This window comes from Passer domesticus, chromosome 12 (assembly GCF_036417665.1).
Source record: "Passer domesticus isolate bPasDom1 chromosome 12, bPasDom1.hap1, whole genome shotgun sequence".
NCBI lineage: Eukaryota > Metazoa > Chordata > Aves > Passeriformes > Passeridae > Passer > Passer domesticus.
The window spans coordinates 5,429,064-5,450,397 of record NC_087485.1 but is presented as its reverse complement, the minus strand read 5'-3'; the positions used below and the strand labels follow the sequence as shown (position 1 = coordinate 5,450,397).

The 21,334-nt window shown below is 41.8% G+C and overlaps 2 protein-coding genes across 3 annotated transcripts in view; one reads left to right on the top strand and one right to left on the bottom strand.

Moving 5' to 3' along the window:
* The window catches only part of WWOX (WW domain containing oxidoreductase), a 475,065-nt gene extending 462,844 nt beyond the window's left edge, over positions 1–12,221 (top strand). For both annotated transcript variants that reach the window (XM_064386760.1, XM_064386772.1), the window contains exon 9: positions 11,079–12,221. In XM_064386760.1, coding sequence (XP_064242830.1) covers positions 11,079–11,267 — 189 coding nt within the window. In that variant the 3' untranslated portion in view covers positions 11,268–12,221. The remainder of the gene's footprint in view (positions 1–11,078) is intronic.
* The window catches only part of MAF (MAF bZIP transcription factor), a 194,075-nt gene continuing 174,287 nt past the window's right edge, over positions 1,547–21,334 (bottom strand). Inside the window, exon 3 of the mRNA XM_064386775.1 lies at positions 1,547–12,385. The gene's annotated coding sequence lies outside the window, so the exon portion shown is untranslated. The remainder of the gene's footprint in view (positions 12,386–21,334) is intronic.

The window sequence follows — 21,334 nt, the reverse complement described above, 5'->3', positions numbered from 1 at the left end:
TGTTTGAGTCTGCATCACTGGCTGCTTTTTATTTGCTTGTTCACTTTTTACTGGGAAGAAGTCGAAAGTAAGAGAAGCCCAGTGATCGGTGTGCAAATGTGATTCCCATCTCCCTTTGTGACATTCAGGGTGGAAGCCCTGCATACAAATCATTGCTACTTATTTTTGCTTCTGCAGATGTGATTTTATTAAATGAAAGGTGTAACAAGAAGCCCAGCATAGGCAGGAGCCCTTCTGTCAAATGGCTCTGTGTGTTTAGCTGTGTGACTGCTCTCCAGCAGAGCTGGGAAACCATGCAAAGATATTGATAATTGATTCCGTTTTATATAAGTTAAAAACTAGCTTTTCCCTCCTAGTGTGAAGGTAATGGGTTTTGTCTGTAGAAAGATAATAATTCTATGAACCATTTCTACGCCCTCTACTAAAGAATAGTACAGCTTGCACTTGAACATAATGCCCGTGTCAGCTCAGCTTTTTAAACATTCATCTTAAAAGAGTCTTCAAGGACTGGAAAGAGATCTTCCCCAGACGCCAAGCTAAGTTTGAGGAACTTAAAAAGTCATGAGGATCCTGTCAATTAATGTGTTTATTCTCATATGCCTACTCTGGAAAAAAACATCTTCAGACATGAAAGCTGTTTTCTTTCAATTAAAAAGTTGTCATTGCATTTAGTTTTCCTAGATAATGGAGAGGGGATTTTTTTTTTTCTCCCCTCTACTGTACTGGGGGATAAATGCATTTTTTTTTTACTTTTTACCTTTTTCCTCAGACTAATCTTCATTTACTGCATGAACAAAACAAAAGAAGGAAGAAGAGAGCTAAATTGAAATCTTGTCTCCAAATCTGTATGCAGGAGGTGACTTGATTTAGAAGCTTTAGGTAATTTCTTTTTTGTTCACACTCCTTCAGTTGAAAGGCTTCCACAAACAGTGTTACAGCACGGAAGGGAGGAGATGGAGAAATTTATCAAGCTATTTATCAAATTATTTTCACAGTCTGTCAAAGTCATAAGCATGCTGGAAAAGAAACATAAAGAGCGTGTTGAAACAGAGGAGCCACGTCTGAGTGAGCAGCAGGACTGCAGCACAACCAGAGGCATGGGGACTGCTCTTGGCTGTGGCTGCAGCTGCCCTCAAACCCAGCCCTGGCACTTGTGGTATTAAACCCAGCCTTGACAGATTATGGAGTGAGAAAGTGGAATGGAAAACATCAAAACTGGCCCAGTGGAACACGTCCCTGCCCATAGCAGGCTTTGGAACTAGAGGATCTTTAAGGTCCCTTCCAAAACAAACCATTCCAGGGTTCTGTGACTGTGATCATTAAGCAGAGGGAGAGGTCAGAGAGAAGGGGATAGACATCCTCTCAAAGTCTCTCAATCTAAATGGTGCCCATCCAGGGCAGGGAGTGAATCATATCCTGAGAGGGGACTCCACGCTTTGGAGAAAACAGCCTTGGAATGTGCATCCTTGGTGGTGGGTCCTGGGAGACAGCACTGGCAAAGCAGAGGGAAAATAAACAAAAAACCAACTGAGAGTGAAGGAACCAGTCTAGTAAGAAATCTTTAATTTCTAATGAGCTTTAAAGGATTTGAGAGAGTTGATTTTTTTTTTTTAACAAACCAGTTCAAGTACATGCCTTCAGATTATAAAAGTACCTGAAATTGCCTAGAATATCAGCATGCATAGCTTGTTAATATTTACATATATTTACATGGGAAAACAAGAGAAAGATCTACAGTTATTTACAGTCTACATAGGAGAAGAGAAAGGCAGCATAATTGTATTTCCTAAAATACAGTAGTTGAATAGTCAGCACATGCATATTAAGATATATTTGCATGATAGAACGCAAATGTTTTAAGACGTACCTTTTAAACTCCCTGTGCTAAGGTATAGCATAATAAAGGTAATTTTTTTTTGTGTTTTGTTTCTAGTCTATTTGCATCAAGTGCTTTAAAATGTTCACTAACACAGCGGCGGCATTATTTACCCTGGCAATTAAAGCAACAGTACACACGATAATTTCCTACTAACTAGCAACAAGCTGCTGGTGAATGAAATATCTATTGTTTCTCATTACCCATCGACCAACATACAGGGATCTCTCCTTGTAAAGGCAGTGCCTAAGCTATCACCATTAATTATAGAAGTAATATAAATGAGACTCTACAGTATGTACTAAATGAAATATTAACAAGACCAGTGTCTTTGAGCCTGAAAGATGCACTAACAGGGCACACTTTACAGCAGGCTAGCTATGAAAATCACACATACATAATACAGGAGTGCCTGGCTTACAGCTCTAAGCCTAGACTTTAGAGGCCTGTTTGCTAGATCTGTATTATTGCAAAATACATTCCCTTAATTAGTTTCTGGAAGACAGAGTTGGTAGTTACTTTCTTACCATGATACTTCCCCATCATAACACCCTGTGGTTTCTCAATGCATTGTGTTATTGAACTGTGTGTCTGTGTATGTATGTGCATATGTGTGTGTGTGTATCAAGGGATGAAAAACAGTCTTTATCTTTAAAACCTAAACAAACAGCTCATTAAATATCTGTTCCAAAAGGTCACTTCCTTAAAAAGCATTGCGTTGTGTGACTTTTTTTTAACTCATATCTGAAATAAATTCAGTCTAAAAAATTATCTGTGCAATGAAGGAAGAAGCCAGATATCAGCATTGTGATGATATTCTTTCAATAATGTGTATGAAAAAGTCTAAATTTGGATTAGTAATATTATTAAAAAGCTATATAAATATATACAGCATATACAGTACTGTATGTATACACACATTTATATAAAGTATATATATAATTAAAATACAGCAAAAACATAAAACATTTCAATTCAGCATAAGTTAATAACACAAGTATTTCAATGAACTCTCATCTGTGTATGCCCAAACACCAGCCAGACAAGTTCTGATGATTTAGTTGCAGCAGTGTATCTAATCTCTCTTTTTTGGCAGGATATGTTTAGTGTCAACAACCTGTTTGCTCAACTCTTTAAATTGCCCTTGCCCAGAAGAATCCACATTTTGCTGGCAGGTTATGTGTCTCAGGAGGATTTCCAGTCCTCCACAGGATTTCCAGCTTGACTGTGGCCAACGCGTTGTGATAGAATTTGTGTTTGTGATGTGTTTGTACAAATGCTCATCACAGAAGGTGAGCTGCCATGGATGTTCAGGTGTGAGCAGCCCCCAGCAGCGCTGGATGCCCAGGGACTGTCCCTGACCTGCTCTTTGCTTCTCACTCCACTGGCCAGTGCTGGCACACAGGGCAGGGGGCAAGCAATGGACTGCAGCATCATTTCTTCAACCTGATCTCACCCTTACCCTGTTACTCTCTGAAATGGAAATTGATAATTTTCCTCAGGGATTTTTCCCAGATCTAGAAATGAGCGGACGAATGCTGCACCGCTCCACCGCTCCACTGCTCCGTACCAGCCTGTGAGAAGAAAAGATCAGAGACATTTGCATGCAGTGTTCAAAGCTGCCATTTCAGTGGAGCAATGATGTCTTAAAAGTGTAAATCAGGTGTGAAAGGGGGTTCAGTGGGCAGGAGAAGGAATTGCAGCGCTGATGTGCCTGGAAATGTGCTGTTGATAAAGAGGCCTGTGAGGAGTGCTGCTGCTCCTGCCCTGAAATGCTGGTGGAGCAAGGTAAAGCCACAGGCTTATAGTTTTTAGACCTTAAAGTGGCTTTCTGTCAGCCTTGAAATATTTTTCAGAAGCTGATTGTGGACTTCAATAAGATTCTGGAAAAGAAAGAAATAGGGTGCTGCCTGTGGGAACCAGCTCCCTTCCAGGTGCTGTGGCAAAAGCATTTAAGTTGCACAGTCTGGTGTTGTCTTAACCATTGTGTGATTTCAGCTGAGATATCCCTGAGGGGCTGGCAGATACAATACCAGACCCATGGGAAATATGTGCCCTTCTGAAAGACAGCTGTGGAGCACGTGGGATATCTTGAGGCAGCTCAGATGTCTCAAGATCCATGTTAGGCAACTGAATCCCACCCCTGGTATGCCATGATGGCTCTGCCTAGCATATGCAAAGGGTGGGAGGGATGAATGCATGGATTTCAGGGACTGTTTCCCTCTAAAGCATCCATTTTTTTAATAACTCACTGTTGTTTTAGAACAACAGTTTAGAATTTTACCTATTTCTCTGTGATCTGGGCAAAAAAACTGGATGAGAGAGGGAAGACACTGGAACAGGACCTGGAGTAGCAGAGAGCTTCACAGGTTAAAGAATTAAGTTTATACAATAGAGAAAAATAGGCATGATTTTAAAAGATAATTACATTTTTGTCAGCTACTTTGCCAACCTTGGTTCTACATCTTCTACACATTTTAACAATGGTTTATAATATAACACTTTATACTTACACAGTGCTTTTCCAAATTAAGTGTGAAAGCACTCCATAAATCTGAATGACTCCTCACAACACCCCTGTGAGGTGGGTAAATAAGAGTAATCTCCCCATTTTATAGCTGGGAAAAGTGAGGTACATGGAGTTGAAGTGACTTGTCCAAGCTCACTCGGGAAGGAAAAGTTGAAAAGAGGAAAACAGCCCAGTTCTCCTGACTTGATGTCCTGTATTGTATTTTTTTTTTCTCCTGTGGAATGATTGCAGAAAATCTGTTTGATACTGGATGTTGGAGGTTGGAAGTTTTCAAGTGCTATCATTGCTGTAAATGAGAACATACTGGGGGTTGCATAACACAAACAACATGGTGCATTATCAAAATACATTTATTACAATGGACACGATTTCTTTTGCAAAGTTAAAACCCAGAATGTAAGTTAAATATAGCTGCATATACTGAATAGTTGAAATAATCACTAGGTCTTAATGCCTCAGCAGTTGAAAACAAATCCTCTTTCGTGAGCTACTGCAGTTTCCTTACTCAAAGAACATAGCACACTTATCTCCTATAATGTATGTAAAGAATACTATAAATGTGTAAGGGTCTTAATGACACTAAGAAAAGTTACAGCTTGAAACCAACTATGCAAGTAGAGAAGCTGATGGAGTTTTGAGTCTTTGTAGTTGGGAATTAGTTGAAAAAGGAATACATCAGAGGGGAAAAAAGCAGACCTTATAGATTTTGGTTTATTCGTTGTATTATCTTCTAAGAGATGCTTTGCTGGTTTAATTGTGGTGATGGGGGAAGGGGAGGTGGTTGAGAACCTCTGGTTTAGATGTGGTTGGGTGACAGCTTTGAAAAGACTGTAGCTGCAGTGTCAGTTTAGGTCACGTTTTCCTGCTGGCACTTGGGTGGAAATAGGACCTGAAGTCAACTGAGCCGAGTTTGGAGTTTAGATCATATTTGGCAGCTCCAAAGTTTTATTTTTTGAGCTGCAGATATGATTTCAGTTTCACGCTCTCCCAAAATAGCAAAGGAAGGTCTCAATTTCATATTTCCTTGCTGAAAAAGCAATCAAGGAATCATGTTTTCTTACAGGACATTAATACATACATATTCTGAGCATTATTCATAAGGTAATGTGTATCTGGGATTCTCTGAGTAAGAGGACTGCAGTGGGAACTGAACAGTTCTCCTGTCATGTCAAAGGTGAGACTAAAACTTGTTCACTGCATTGTTGGAAAAGTGACTGTTCCTCACAACTCTGAGCTGTCCCAGTAGGAGAAGGAGCAGAGGAATGCCTGACATTGGGAAGTGGCTCCTTCAGCTACAGCTGGCCTCAGCCATGGGTGATATCACCAAACAGCTCTTAAGACTGCTCCTAAAAACACTGATACTGAGGAATCCTGCATGAGGACATGAGGATTTTAGACGTGCTAGTGTTTTTCAGAAGAGGTCATTGTGCTCCATATTGTTCACAAGGACTTGGGCTTGATAGGAAAAAGGAATAAGTATGGTTTGAGAAAGCTCTGCACCACAACCCCAGCTTGGGGGTTGTAGCAATAGCAGAAGGAGATAAATCCATTCTGAGGGCAGTTTTCTCCCAGCTGCCCCCAGGCAGCACAAACCCCACTGTGCCCATACTGAGCATCAGCATCAGGGTGACAACAAGCAGTGGAGCAGATCCTCAGCCACTTCTCCAATCTGTGGAGCCTCTGAGAAGGCAGCAAACCTGTGCCAATTCCCACCAGGAGGAGGTGAGGCTCAAGGAATGTAAAATTACAGCTGTCACTTTGGGTTTGGTTTGGATAATATGGTTGTGGAAACAGATTCTGTATCATTTTGTGTGTTATTCCAAGGAGATTTTATATTTTACATCAAATCGGGAAAATGGCCACTGCTGAAGCCAGCTGGTGAGGAGTTTTTCCCTCTAACAGAATGAACTCTTCATTCAGGGTGCTTATCAGAGGCACAGAGAAAGTATGGGACACCCCATTGGTTTCATATCTGGAATATGTTCTTACTGCCTTGGTTGCTAGGTTAGGTCAATGGTTGGACTCAGTGATTTTCCCCAACCTTAATGACTCTCTGATTCTACCTCACCCTGCTGTGTAATGAGTTATTCGGCTGTAAATGGTATTCTCACAGTGCTTTTGTGTGGGACTGATATTCTTCTGTTAGGGATGTGTTTGTCTAATAGTCCTGATATGAATAACAGGAACAGCCTGAAGAGTTTTAAGGACTTGCCTTTTTATTTCACTTGAGCTGCTTGCTTTGAATCTGGCCCTTGTCACAAATACTCTCCTCTCATGTCATTTTGAATTCCACCTCTTTCCATTGGCCATCTTTTAAAATGCTCTGTGCTGAACTTAACCTCAGGCTACCAAGATAACTGGCCTTTATCCTTAATTTTTCATAAGAAAATAAACCCCTCCTTTTCAAATAGCTGATCCCATCTCCCTGGCAGACAATGTTGAGTGCTGTGTGCTCTTAACAGAGTTTAGAGTGGCTCCTATTCATTCATAGTTGATAAATATACAGATAAGTTATGGCTTTGTTTCTATTATTTATATGCTTGGAATGTAAACTTGCTTCAGAACAAAAGTCTAATTTTAGAAAATAAACATGCATTTGAAGGTAGGCAAATCTAAAAACTAAACATTAACTGTGTAATATGTTTTCTTATCAGGAACATAAATGGTATCTCAGACTACTAACAGATGCATTAAATATATTAATGAGGGTTTTACCATGTTCTGTATCTCAAGAACCCCTTTTCTTTTACTGTTAAGATATTCAATAATAATTTGCATTCAGTGCCATCAGTTAAAAATTGACTACTTGCAGTTATTAAATAAATGCCTATGAACTAGTAGCTACTTAGTATTTTCAGTTCAACAAAGGATTTTAGAAGGATGGATAATTTAGATCTTTGAGCCTCAACTATAAATAAACAGCAACTGCTGTATAAATCCCACCCTGCTGCAGAGGAAGATTGTATTACAAAACTGACAAATGATTTGCGGAAGAGAATGATGAACCCTTATTACTAAGACACTCTTCAACTTAATCCAAAACAAGATTCCCGGGTAATTTTACGTGCACTGGAAAGATTGATAGCGTGGTGCTTGCCCAGCAGCTTTCAAATGTTTGACTGGATCGGAAATGGCACTGAGGCATGATTAAAGATTCAGTTGGGCTTCTCACAAATTCTTTATCCTGTGTATTCATTATTGCAAGCCGCTGCCTTTGTTGCAGGTTAAAGAAGGCTGACCCCAGCTCTGGTGATTAGCACCCTGTACAACTGATGGACCTATGGAAAAAAAATGTTTAGGTTGCCCGACGCTTTTAGCATTGTTTATCAGCTGAAATTGTTGGGAGGGGGGGCCTTAATCACAATGGATCAGGGAGAGTCTGTGACAACTGACAAGCTCATTGTTTAAGACATTTTTTAACGAAGTTGTTAACATTAATTCTTTTATATAGTACTCTAATCTTCTTCAAATTATGTTCTGACATGGCACAAACTGCTTGGCATTGAAAGTCATTCAACAGTGATTAAAGTGCTCTTTTTATTGGTTTAAGAATGTTTCATCTTGTATCAGCAGTATGGAATTGTTTACTAATTAGATTCCCTAACATCCTCTGCTGTTGTATGCTGATGATATGTGAACAGGAAAGCTGATGAGCAAAAAATTAAAACTTGTTACTAGACTGTCATAAGGCCCAGCATATAAAGATGTCATTCAAAGGACTGTGTTCATGAGGGATAAACGATATTTGCTGAGAAACAGAGCAGTTTCTGGCTAGCAGTGCAGGCAGTTTGCACTTATCTGCAGCTCTGGCTCTTCACAGAGGTTTGTGGGATCGTAGATGCAAAGGAAGGATTTATGCCTTGGTGACCTTCTCATTCAGCAAGGCAAATATAAGGCTTCTACACATCCCACTTTGGGCAGGAGGTTGTGCTGGAGACCTCTTGGTACTCCTGCCAAGCCAAAATGGGATTTGATTCCTGTGACTCTGATGCTCACTCCCCTCGGTCCTTGGACAAGTCACTTAGGTAGATCCTCAAGTGTCTGAATGCAACCAGCTCACAAAAGAAATTAGGTACTTAAATGGCTCTGAGAATTTGGGATTCACCTTCTGTTACATAGTTTTACTCTCTGAAGCATTCTCCTAGGCTTGATGAGTTCATGTTTGTCCATAACTGTGAGATACTAAATCTTTACCCTCTGTCAATGAAGGGATAAATACGACTGCATTTCTCTTAAGTAATAAGAAAGGTACTTTTCTTTCAATGATAGAACCATTGAATTTTCTTCTTCCAAAACAGCCAACATGATTGAAACATTTAGAAAGAAGTAAGGATACACACAGCCAAAAAGCAAATGGCACGTTGCTTACATCCAGTTCTCAGCAAAGCACTGGAGGCATCGCAAGATAAAGTGCTTTGGGCTTCCAGCCACATAATCTTTTATCGCTTAAAGTAAATATCCTATGCTCACACAGGGAAAGCTATTCTCTTCTTCTGGAGTCTAGCTTGTGTCAATGCTCAAGGTATAAAGCACTGCTCTTGTGCTCTGGGGTGTTTTTCTGCCTGCCGAGGATTTTGTTTAAACATCGTCAAATTCGACTCGTTTGAAAAGATAAATTATTGTTTGGGTTGGATTTTAAACTGGCTCTGATAAACTTCCATTTTATGAATTAGCTGAATTCTATTAGAGATAGCCTGAGTTTAGCTTGGCTGGATGGATGCTTTTCAGCAATAGCTTGAGGGCTCCCACTCTGCCTTGAGCAATTCAGTTTAATTTTACCTTTCTAATGAAAGTCCAGTTGAATTGCTTGTAAAAAACTAATAATACTCTTTAGGGGCTTTGAGACATTCTAAACAGCTGAATACAGTGATCATACCTGTACTGTGGAGCTTTATAGGATAGTTGAAATGAGCATAGAAATTTTATTGTTCTCTATTAATATTATTTTTAGTAGAACTCTTTTCCATTTCTGCTACCACCTTTAAGATATTTTCTCTTTTTTTAAAAAAGATACTGGTTTAATAAGAGGATTACTATGTATTATACTAACTTTAAAAATATTCTGGTCTGTTGATAAATATATGCCTTTCAAAATACTTAATACAGACAGTTTTGGTTTACCTTGTGATGGGAGATCATTTCTAAGTTGTGGAGTCATCATTATCAGTTTAATCCCATCTGCTGAGGAAAATGCATGTCTTGCAAACAAATATGCACTTCTTTGTTGCTACAAAGTTGAGATGCCTCAAATAAGGAGAACTGGGGCTTTTTAAACTGCTTCCTGTCCTTGAAGGGTGAGAATGCAAAGTAGAGGTCTTCTGCAGGTTGACCCCCCTAGCAGCACCCTGAGTTTCCTTGGCTGTGACAATGAAAGGCCAAAAAACAAAGGAGTGGAGGAAAATCACAAGAGATTGAAGCCTATTCTCTTATCCCATTAAATTATCTTAATGTGGCAACAACTAATTTCTCTTCATTTACTTTTTCAATTGCACTTGGCAGCCTCTTTATTCTGATTCCTATCAGCTCATAATTTGTTACCACAGAAAGGACTAAGATGTACATAAATAATCATAAGATGCCAGATAAACTCTATCGGTTTTAAATTAGTGTTGTGTTTTGCTAATGCGCTCTCACCTATTATTTTTAATTATAGTTTACAAAGCAAAATAGCTTCTTGCCCTCTCCCCAGCTGTTCTGGCACTGTGTTTTTAGTCTGTGCCAGGGGATAGCCCATCACCCATGCCAGGTTGCTTGCCCTAGCCCTGTGGCCTCCATCTGCAGGTTTCTGTTGGAGCAATTCAGAGGAACCCATTCTTCCTGTTTGAACACAAGTTCACTTAGTATTTAAATTAAAAAAAAAAGGAAAAAGAAAGGGAAAAAAGAAAGAAAGTAAGAAAAATTAAAATATCCCTTCTGATCCACAAAAGCCTCTAATCTATCCACTCCATTTCTTAAAGCATTATAAGGCAAGAGAAATTGTTGCTACAGAAAAAAAAAACTCCACTGGAAAGCCTCGTGTCTCTGCAGAACCAGCCCTGTCTGTGCCTGCAGCAGTCAAATGCTCTCACACAGCAGCAGTGACAACTGCCTTGGACTGTTGATCCAAGATCCACGGGCAGCTTTGGCACCAATCCCAACTGCACTTTACATGATAGGTCTTAATTGGAGTGCCCAGGTTAATTTTGCACAAGAGGTTTAAAAAACCCAAACAAACCAAATCCATCTATCAGTCTGTGTTGCGGGTCAGGGTGCCCAGGCATATGGTCGATGATTTCTGTGATGCAAAGGGAAGTTTTGAGGTGCTGCTTTTAAACCTGGCTCAACTGTTCTGGTGTCAAACACCACCTGGGCAGCCCCTACCAAAAAGGGTAAAACACCTGAGCTTGGGGTGGTGGTTCGGGATTCTCTCTTTCTTCTGCTCTTAGAGGGAAGGAAAAGAAAGAAGCCCTCATTGAAGTGGTTTGCAGGTAAGTGTCCAGGAGACAGTGCCTTCAGCAGGGCTGCAGCCTGTCACCAGGCAGGAGACCCTGCCAGCCACGCTGCTTGCACGAGACACAGCTCCAAAGGGCTGTGCTTGAAATGACAACGATAACAATAAACTATAAACCATCTATGTATTCATATTCCGCTTATTTTCTCTCTCTTAATTAATTTTTTTACTTTTTATTGCAGCAACAAGGGGCTGCCACGACGGTGTACTGCGCCACGGCGGCGGAGCTGGAGGGGCTGGGCGGGATGTACTTCAACAACTGCTGCCGCTGCCTGCCCTCGCAGCAGGCACAGGGCGATGCCACCGCCGCTGCCCTCTGGGAGCTGAGCGACAGGCTGATCCAAGAACGAGCTGGCAGCCAGGCCAAATAGCAGGGAGCTCCTGGAAGGATCAAAACACGCGAGCGTGTGCGCGCTCGGGAACTGCCAGCACTGGAACCTGTCCAATCTTATCATCTAGAGGGTTTCCATGTACCTCAGATACAGATTAACCGGTGTTAAATGAAATAATAGCAGTCACAACATAGTGAAAAATGTTAAGTGCTAATGGGAGGTGGGGAATACTGCGGGTTAAAGGGACAATGCGGCTTCCTGGGGCTTAGTTAGTCTCGGTTCTCTTTCTTTTGATTATAGCCTGTTCAAAGTGTAACCCAAGCAGGCATCTTCTGTCTTATTTTAGAAAAGCAATTCTGCAGATAATTTCTTGTTGTTTTGATTAATGGGTAGGTACGTAGCCCAATATGGGATTTCCTCCTTATTTTGATAATTACTGTCTGTTAGGCTTTAGGTATTGATTGGGAGATGGTGGTTGTGTTGATTCTTTTTGCCTACAAGGGTTTTATTGGGTGTGGCAAATCAAAAGATTATTGAGGAAAGAAATCTTTTCAGCCCTTGACTGTTGGCTGCGAGTACATCTGCGCTGTCTAGAAAAAGAAGGTGCAGGAAGACATCTGAACAGTAATGGTAAAGTCACAGCTAATTAAATATTTCTGTTTTTTTTTTTTTTTAAGATTACAATAAAAGATATGTTGTAAACCATTCTCTAAGTACTGTCGAGTTTGCAAAGATGATGATGTCTCCTTAAGAACACACAGAGTGTAATCAGGGGTTTAAATGGTATTTCCATCAATTTCTCAGTTCACAGTTTTAAGGAGTTTTATTTCCTTGAAAGTTCACAGTTTCTCAGTTCTCCTGATACTGTATCCCATTCCAAATCTGTCTTTTCTTTCCATTTAAATTCAATAAAACAACATGCTTGCTTGAATATTGTCACCTGAAGAGAAAGTTTGTCTCATTTCTGCAAATGTCTTAGTTCCATTTTTTTTTTAGAAAAGAAAACTTGAGGAAAAATAAAGAGCTTCTTGTTGATGCCAAGAAAACGCTGTTTTTTTCTTGTTCCTTTCTGAGTTCATTTTTTGTATTTTGTGCTTTGTAGCTGTCTTCATGGCAGAAGGTTGTTCTAAGCCATCCTCAGTCCAGCATCACATTTTCTGTAGACAGAATATAAACAAATAAATAGAAGGACACATTGTTAATAGAAGTTTATTTGATCCCCTTTTTATTTCTGCTTTATTGTTAACAATCTGCCTTCCATGATTTTTTTTTTCTTCAATCATAGTACATTGGTTTAGTTGTTGAACAGAGTTAAAGCCAAGGCTTCTACCCAAGTGCTCTTTCCTTGTCTGCTTCCTTACCTCATGCCACAGTCTTTCCTAAAGCAGCAGTAAAGAATAAATGGCTTTATTTTTTTATCTCTGCTGTGCCACCTCTGTAGCGACAGCTTCAGGAGACAACAAATCCCAAATCCTGCCCACTCATCCTCCTCGACTCTCTGCAGCCCCTTCCCCAAGGGCAGTACATCCTGCTTTGAAACCTTTGGTAGAATAAAGAAATAAAACAAAAAGGGCTATTCCAGAAAGAACAACACCTCTTTTCAGCCTTTTGCAGAGTGAAAAAAGGTGCTTCTTGTCTCCTAGAAGTTTTCTCCAGTCTGTGCTACACAGACCAGATGCTGGTATAGTGCAGTGCCTGAAAATTCATGGCCTGGGTTGAAGGCTTTGCAAGCTGAGGCAATGGTTACAGCCAAATTCCTTGTATTGTCTGGAGTTTAACTGGGGAGAAAAAGTGATTAACTCCTGTCACCTGTGCAGCAGTCCTCACACACACATTATTTTTCCCTTTCACAGGCAGGCAGAATTACTCTGGTATGACACAGGCAGTGTAGGACTGCAGAGCTTTGCACTGGAGCTTGGCATGGCTGGGCTCAGAAGAGGCACTAATTAAGTGATGCTGGGAGCTCTGCACTCCCCTGAAGGCCTGGGCCTTCTGCTCCATTTAGGCAAACATTAATAACCTATAATGAACCCCCTGTCATTCCTTATTGCTGAAATATTGTTCTTTTCTATGAGAATTCAGTACTTAGGGATATTGCCTGCCTTCCTTCAAAGAATATCTGTGTGCTTTTCCTCTGTACCTCACTCTCTATTTTAGTGTTACAAGGTAAGAGCACTTTTAATGTTAGCACAGTTTTTGTTTTGCACTAGTATGAGGTAAGCAAACCCCTAACTTCACTGACTTGTTTGGGTTCCTCTGGTTTTTATTTCTCGTTATTATTTATTGACACAGTGTATTGCCCTGTCTAGAATTTCACTGACGTAATTTTCTCAAATGCAGATAAAATTACTTGCTCCCTGTTTCTTTCTTACTTTTTATTTCACTCTGTCATTCTCTGTTTCTCTTTTTTCCTCTCCTTCATTTTTTTCTCTCTCCATTTTCCTTTTTCCACTCTCTGGTCTCCTCTTTGTCTCTCACTCTCCTGTGCTGAGATAGCCAGTATAAAAAAGGCTTTTTCTGAAATGAAATAAAAACCCACCAAGCTGTAGAGCCCTTGCTTCTATTAGAAACACTTGTGAAAATAATTTTTCTTGCAATCTCAGTTTGGTTTCAGCACAGGAGGGATGTGCAGGGAACATTAAAAAAGGAAAAGCAATTGAAAAGAAACAGACTCCAACCCCTCCATTTTAATATCCTAGATGTGCCTAAGTCATTGGCTTTCAAATATATTTTGGTGTAAAATTTGGCACATTTACAGCTGGTCAGATTTATTTATTTGACTGGCTTACATTTTTCCAGTTGATTTACCTGAGGCAATGTCTGTGTGAATTACTCCACAATGCATTGACTCCAGTGTTCATTAAAGGTAGTTAAGTGATCCTGTGTCTAATATTAAAGCAAACCCCATTAACCTTAACTAGTATCATATCAGCAAAACAAAAAGAACTGAATAAAGCAAAATAGATCGGGTATTTATAGTTCTTGGAAAAGATCCAGCAAATTCACATCAAGCTCCTAATAGTCCAAATAAGCACTAGCTAGTTATCCCATGAAAAAGGAGGAGGCTGGGTTAGGGCTGTGCCTGATGCAGCCTCAGGGCTTTGGGAAGGGGAGGTGCTGGCAGGCGATGCCAGAGCATTTCCCACCCACACGCTGCAGGGCGTTGTCCCACCCTTTCCCCCCTGCTTTCCTTCCCAAGTCAACGTTTTCCATTTTAATGGTGATTTTTTGGACCCTATATTGGTGCCCTGTGTCTTCAAGTCCGTGCGGGTGAGCGAGCAAGCTCCCTTGCTGGGATTGAAGAGCCAGAAGCTTTTAGGGGAATGGAGGTGCCTTTTCAGTCAGTGTCACCTTCCACTGCTGTCCACAGCTCTGCCCAGACAGCCACTGACTGCTGGGACCTCTGCCTGCCAAATCAGCTAGAGGTGAACCAGCAGAAACCCATGCCAAATCTTGACTTTTATTTTTCCTTCCTGCTTTTTCTTTTGACATCTGGGAGACAAATCCCAGATATTCTCAGACCAGGTATGGCTTTTTATTAAACAAGTCTTTCCAGCAACCCTGCAATAATTTGACTTATATCAAGGTTGAATAACTCCTTGTCAGGTGTTAAGCCCATGACCTTTCAAGCCAAACACACTTATACTAACCAGTTTACCATTGGAATGATCAATATCTTGTAAGTGAGAAAGTCTAGACAGATCTTATTTTGTCCTTTGGTATCACTTGTGGCTTTGGAATTGATCATTATATGTGGCTGGGGAAAAATTGCCTATACATTTCATGCTCTGCATTTATCTTGACAAGGTTCTCTAGGATTATATTTTCATAATCTGAATGGCAGTGGAACAGCTGCTCAGGCTGTGCAAGCCCTTCTTATCGGGCTGAATTTAAGCTACGGTAATTACTCTTTCTCCTTATGTATTTCTTTTTTAAACAAGCGTGTACTATACATTAAAATGTATGGTTGGGGTGGCAGGGGGCATGCTGAGAAGCTTGGAAAATGCTGCTAAAGTGTATTTCCTTCCACACAGTAGCTGATGTGGGTTTGTATTTTATTCTGAATACAAGCCCATGTCTTGAGCACGAGTGGGCTCTGAAGCAGGGTCCCAGCCTACAGAGGGAAAATGTTGTTTTATTAACAAATATTAGAGTTGAGATTCCCTGAGACTGGAGGCAGTTTAGGAAAGCTGGAATAGCCAGCAGTAATACCCAGTAAATGCATGACATGCAAAGAGAGTCCTGGGTGAAACCCATGCCCAGGGAAGCAGCTGGGCCATCGCCAGGGCCACAGGGACCTGCTCAGGCTGATGCCAGCCTTGGGAGGTGTCTGAGTGACACGGTGATGGAAGCACTGAAATACAGCAGATTGATGGGTGGCTGTTTCCTGGTGCTCTTCACTGTGGGATGGAGGAAATGGGAAAATAGAGAGGTGTCTTGGAGAGAAAGAATGCTTTTCTCTTGAGTTTGGGGTTTTTTTCCCTTATACTGCTAACTGTGTTATTTACTAGATGCCTTTTCTGGGCTGTGCTTTTTCTTCTCTCCCCCACCCCTGTTGCGTTTGCAGAGTACTTTCCAAGGGGTGTTTTGTGAATTAGCTTCATGCTTTAAAAGAGAAGATTGCTCTGGCAGAGAACAGCATAGTTGTAAAAGTGTCAAGGTGTTATGAATGTCCTGATGATAGAGCCCAGTTGTTATCTGCTGGGTAGTGAGGGAGGATAGCTAATGATGTGCAGCATGTAAACCGTTTGTTGCTCTAATCCATCTGTGTGGAGAGGAGTGAAAAAAGGGGACGAAATCCTGGGAAAATTACTTGGACAGCTGGAGATAAAGTGTGTACTGATGGAGTCATCCAGAGGTAGCTGTCAACATGAGCTGTGTTTGCATATAATCCAAGCGATGCACAATGATTCCTTTTGGTACCGTTTTTTTTATGGGGGTTCATGTGTCTGTGCACAGACCTTAATTACTATCCAGTATCTCTTACCAACTGGGCTCCAGTTTTAAGTGAGGAATGTGATTTTAATCAATTCGTGGCTGGGTGGTGGAGAGAAGTACTACAAACAGACCAAAGCAAGACATATGGATCCCTTTGGAGGACCTGAATTAAATGAGAAGCAGTCATTTTATTAATTCTGCTGTGTTTTATAGACCTTTTATATGGAACATTACCCATACAACTTCACTAGCTAATTAAAAAGGGCTCTTATCAATTTGCTGGGCAGTTGCTTATGCAGGGGGGAAAAAATAAAAAAAAAGAAGAAGAAATAATATTTTTTCTTTTGAGTCCCAGAAAATCATTAACCTTAAGGGGGTACAGAACAGATCACCAAATGCCTGGTGAGACTATTTGGACTGCTTATCTTCATTCTTCTGAAAGAACTGTTGTAAAAACTGAATATTATACAACACTTTCAGACTGATCTGCACCGTGCCTGTTGTTCATATGGAAACCTTACACTGGTCTGGTGCAATGCCTGCAGATATGTGAGCACAGGCTAAATTAGGGGCTTTGTACACTGGATTTCTATGATCCCTCCTGGCAAAGAAGGCACCCTTTTCCTTGGGCTGGCGTTAGCCTTTAACAGCAGCGGTTTGAGCAGCTTTGGAATGTTCTCAGCCAGGACTGAGGAGTGTGTGTGGTGCTGGCAGGAGTGGAACATGTAAGCTTTTTGCAAAAGGAAAAGAGAGAGAAGCAAGTGCAGGGGAGCCACCCTGGTCCCGACTGATCATCACATCAGCACGGAACTGATGGCTTTAAAATGGACTTTGCCTTCTGCAGGCAGCCTGAGAGGAAGGGCAGGACACACGGGGGAAGGTTGTGGGAATGGGGAATGCCTCTCTGACTGTGCAGCCCTCTGTGCTGCTGCCCGTGTGCGATGGGACGAGGCTGAAGCCATCCCAGCGCCTGAAAAGCAGCATCACCAAAACACAATCAGTAGGGACAGAGACAGGAAAAGTCTTCTAAACCCCTTGCACCTCCACAAACCCTTACTTTACGTGGCGTATTGGATTTTACAAGCACGGGGTCTGCTGGGAGCTGTCTGCCGAGCACACGGTTAGCAGTGATTGAACGCCAGCGTTTTTAGCATTTTGACTTAAATCCAGTGTAAACTTGTAAGTGAACTGCTGGCCTGGGCTGGGTCTCTGGTGGACAGCAGTCAGCCATGCATCACAGGCCGTGCAGCCACCGAGTGCCTGGACGGTGGCTGCGGGTCACAGCTCAAAGGAAGCCTGAAATTTTGCTTCAATGGATCCTGAATTACCTCTCATCCCAGGGAAAGCTTTATTTCTCTCCCTCTCTTTTCTCCCAGCATTGAGCCGGCATGGCTGGAGAAGAGAGGAGAAAGGGAGCCAGTACTGAGACCATCTCAAATGTACCTGGACTACAAACAAACCATTTTTTCCTTCCAGCAAAGCTGTCCCTTTAATCTTTATGAGCAGGAGAAATTCATGCATTACAGAGGCACAAAAATGAGAAGGGAAAGGCGGGTGGGAATAGTTGCATTAGAATTAAGCCCTGTTTTTAATATGACACCTGTCAGACTTATTGTTAAAAATATGGAGAAAGGCTCCCTTCAGAAATAATAACATTGCAGCAAGGTTAGTTACACACAGTGAGTCCTGTCAACAGCCGCAATTAGAAGTTGTTTACCGCCGAGCGGAGCGGCTCGGCAGCATCAGGGCTGCGCGGACCTTCCGCAGCCCGCGGCTCTCGGATAATCCTCCCGGCAGCCCGGCCAGCAGCCGGGACGGGAGATCCTTCCCCACAATCACACTGCTTTCCTAATGACACCATCACCAGGCAGGGATTAAGCGCTGCTGCGCAGTCAGCGGCCGGTGTCACCGCGTTTAGGCTGCCGGGCAATTAAAGGGTCAATTTACGGCGGGATGGAGGCTGGGGGTGAAGGGCAGGGGACCGGGGATGTCCGGCAAGGAGAGCCCCTGATAAACAAGAGCTGTCAGAGAGCCCTGCCCTGCAGGGGCGACTCTTTCTGTCGGCTGGCCATTAAAAGCCATTTTTTTGCCGTCGCAATTGAGCCCCTCCATCGCCGTCCCCTCCTCTGCAGGGTTTGCGAGGCACCAGCACCGCCACTCAACCCAGACCGCAGAATTAATTCTATTTATGCCCTCAGCCAGATTTCAAAGTGAGGCTCTGGAGACACGGGAGAAATTAATTTATTAAAAAGCAATAGCTTGATAATGCTCATGATGATAGAATAAATGAATCTGTTCAATATCTTATAAAACAGTTGGCAATCACATAATAGAGCGTTCATTGTCAATTTAGTAGCTTGTCTCATTATACTCTGCAAATAGTAGTAAAATGGTGTATTATTCATGAACCAACATGCTTTAATTACTTTTAGTGCACATTTATTTTTTCAAATGTAATATGAGTTAGATTCAGCCATAACTGTAACTCAGCTGATGAATCTTGAAGCAGTAACACAAACTGGAAGAGAAATTTTATGAGCACAAGATTGGTTTCTGGGAAGTTTGTAGCATTCCTATATGCTATGAAAGCAGTCCTAAAATGCCAGCCTCAGATGGCCCAAATTTGGCCCAAATTTGGATTTTAGCTGATAACACTTTAGTAAATACAAATTATTAATTGATAATGCAATCAGATGTAATTTCAAGTTTCATCATTCGCTGGTTGTTGTTTTTTTGGGAATTTAAAATTCTTTTTTGCTGCCATAAAGCAAACCCCTGTATCTAATACAGTTTATTTGTTGGCTTTAGATAGAGAAATTGTCTTGTTAACACTCTCTCCCTTCTTGGCTTCTCACACACACTTTTCACCAGCTTAATTTGCTATGAAGGTCTCATACACATGCAGCCAAGGTCAGTGAAAGTCCACTGCTCATTTCAATTAAAATGTTTGCAAGGATTTATACATAATAAACTGATCTTGCCTATAATAATGGGTTTTCTTAAGTCGGTCTTGCTGCTACTAAGTATAATGTTGCAGCACACTGTTGATTTCTATGTACATAGAAAAAAGAGCACAGTAAAATAAGATGACTTGAAAATGCAATTAAAGTGTAAATCTTTTCACCCATTAACATTTAGGGTCCATTAGATTGCTTTGTCTTTTACAATATTAAATGCTAAAATGTTTTGCTTTTATTCTGTAACAGTATATTCTAGTTCTATTTATAATACAAATGTAATTTAGCTCCCAATAAATCTTGGCTTTAATTGGTTATTAAGTATGTGCTACTCTGTCATAAATTTAATCCGCAGAATTTCTTTTTTTCCCCCCCTATTCATCTCCCTGGCTTTGTATTCTGGGGTTAGGAATAGGGTTGGGGGAGACATCATCAACATTTAGCCCATGTGAGCATCTCCCCCAGGAATGAGGACTGGGGTCACTGCCCCAGTCTGAGCCCTTCAGGAGGTGCTGTGGGGCATCGAGGGGATCGAGTGCTCCAGGCTGGAGGCTGAGCTCACACGGGGGCTTCGTGTGCCTCTGCCCAAAGGGAAATCTCTTGCAAGGTGTTTGCTCTCTCCTCAGAGACCAAACTCGAGGTATGAGTAGCTCTGGTGTGGGGTCTGACTCTCCCAGGCAAGAGATGGAGCTGTGGCCAGTGCTGGAGCTTTGGCCCCAACAAAGAAGGTATAAATCAGGGCTGAGTTTCACTCTTTTGCCCTTGATGTTATCTTCTGCCTTGAAAGGTGTCCAATCTATGGCTGCACAATTATGACTCTTTTCCTCAGGCCTCAGTAAGCACAATTTAGACTAGTTTTTATTGGTCACTGAGGATGAGTTTCTAAGGTTTTTTAGACTCAAGAACTGGGGTAATAGCATTGTGAGGGCATGGCCCAGTTTCCTTTGTAATCCTGATTTCAGTTCCCACTAGTAACCTGAAGCCATGACTGTTTAATCCTTAATTCCTGCCACAATTAACATCTCATATTCAGGAGTACTTCTCTGTGATTTGGAAGGAAATCTGTCCCCAGCTAGGTCAGCCCTAGCTGGTCTCTTTACTAAGTGGGAAGGGATCCTTTTCAGCTCGAGTCAAACACAGTAACACCTCATTTAATGGTGCAATAGAGCAGAGAATCTGTTCACTGGATGCAGTAGGAATCAACATCCTTGCAATTAGAGCTAGTGAGGAATGCAGGCACACAAACTCATAAGCTACTAATGAACTATTTGAGCAATTCTACAGGTATTTATATAAGGCTGAGACAGCATCCTCCGCTGAAGAGCTCCCCCCACCTCCCACATATTCCCAAGGAAGCTTTAACTGAAGTGAAATTTCTTTATGTAAATACAGGCAATGCAGAGAGTCCCACGTGCTCTGCCATTGCCTCTGCACTCGTGGCTTTGGTTTGAGCTGGTGAACAAACAGGGCTGCTCTTTGCTGCGTGTCAGTGCCCACAAGGTCAGTCTGCTTCCCCTCACCATTTTCACACTCGTGAATGCATCATCACACCATGGCATGTGAACCAGAGGACAGCTTTTTTTAATCCCTTTTCCAGCATCTTTCCTTCCAGAACCAGCCTGCCTGGTTCACACTTATCCTGGATTTCCCACCTTCATTAGCACAAGTAAAGGCTGAATTCTGTTGGATAATCTCAAAGAACACCTCAGCTGAGTATGTTATCACCCTCCCTGGGTCATAGCAGGCAGTTTCCAGGGCAAACCCCAGAGCCAAAGCACATCAGGCAGTGTCCATGGTGGCCGTGGTACAGCAGGAATCCCTAAGGCAGCATTTCCCCTGGTCCTTCTCCAGGTCAGCAGAGCAAGAAGTGAGGACAAAGCTGTGGGTTACACCACCACTTCCCTGATCTGGTGCCCAGATATTCTTGGCAGCAACTCTCTATGAACTATTGCCTTCCTCTCATCTGTGCCTGCTCTGTACGAGGCTGGCAAACCCCACCAAAAGTCAAAACAAAGCTGGTGACCTGTTTGTTGAAGTACTAAAAGAGCTGAAGAGCCCAACAACAGCTAAAAAATGCCATTGCACAGACTGGTGCTCACACTCAAGCCCTGAAGAGCCATTGGAAGGCACCAACAATGTTCATCCCAGAGCTCCTGCACCTCTGGAATGAGTGACAGGGAGAGCTCAGTTCTAATGTTCTAAGACCATTAC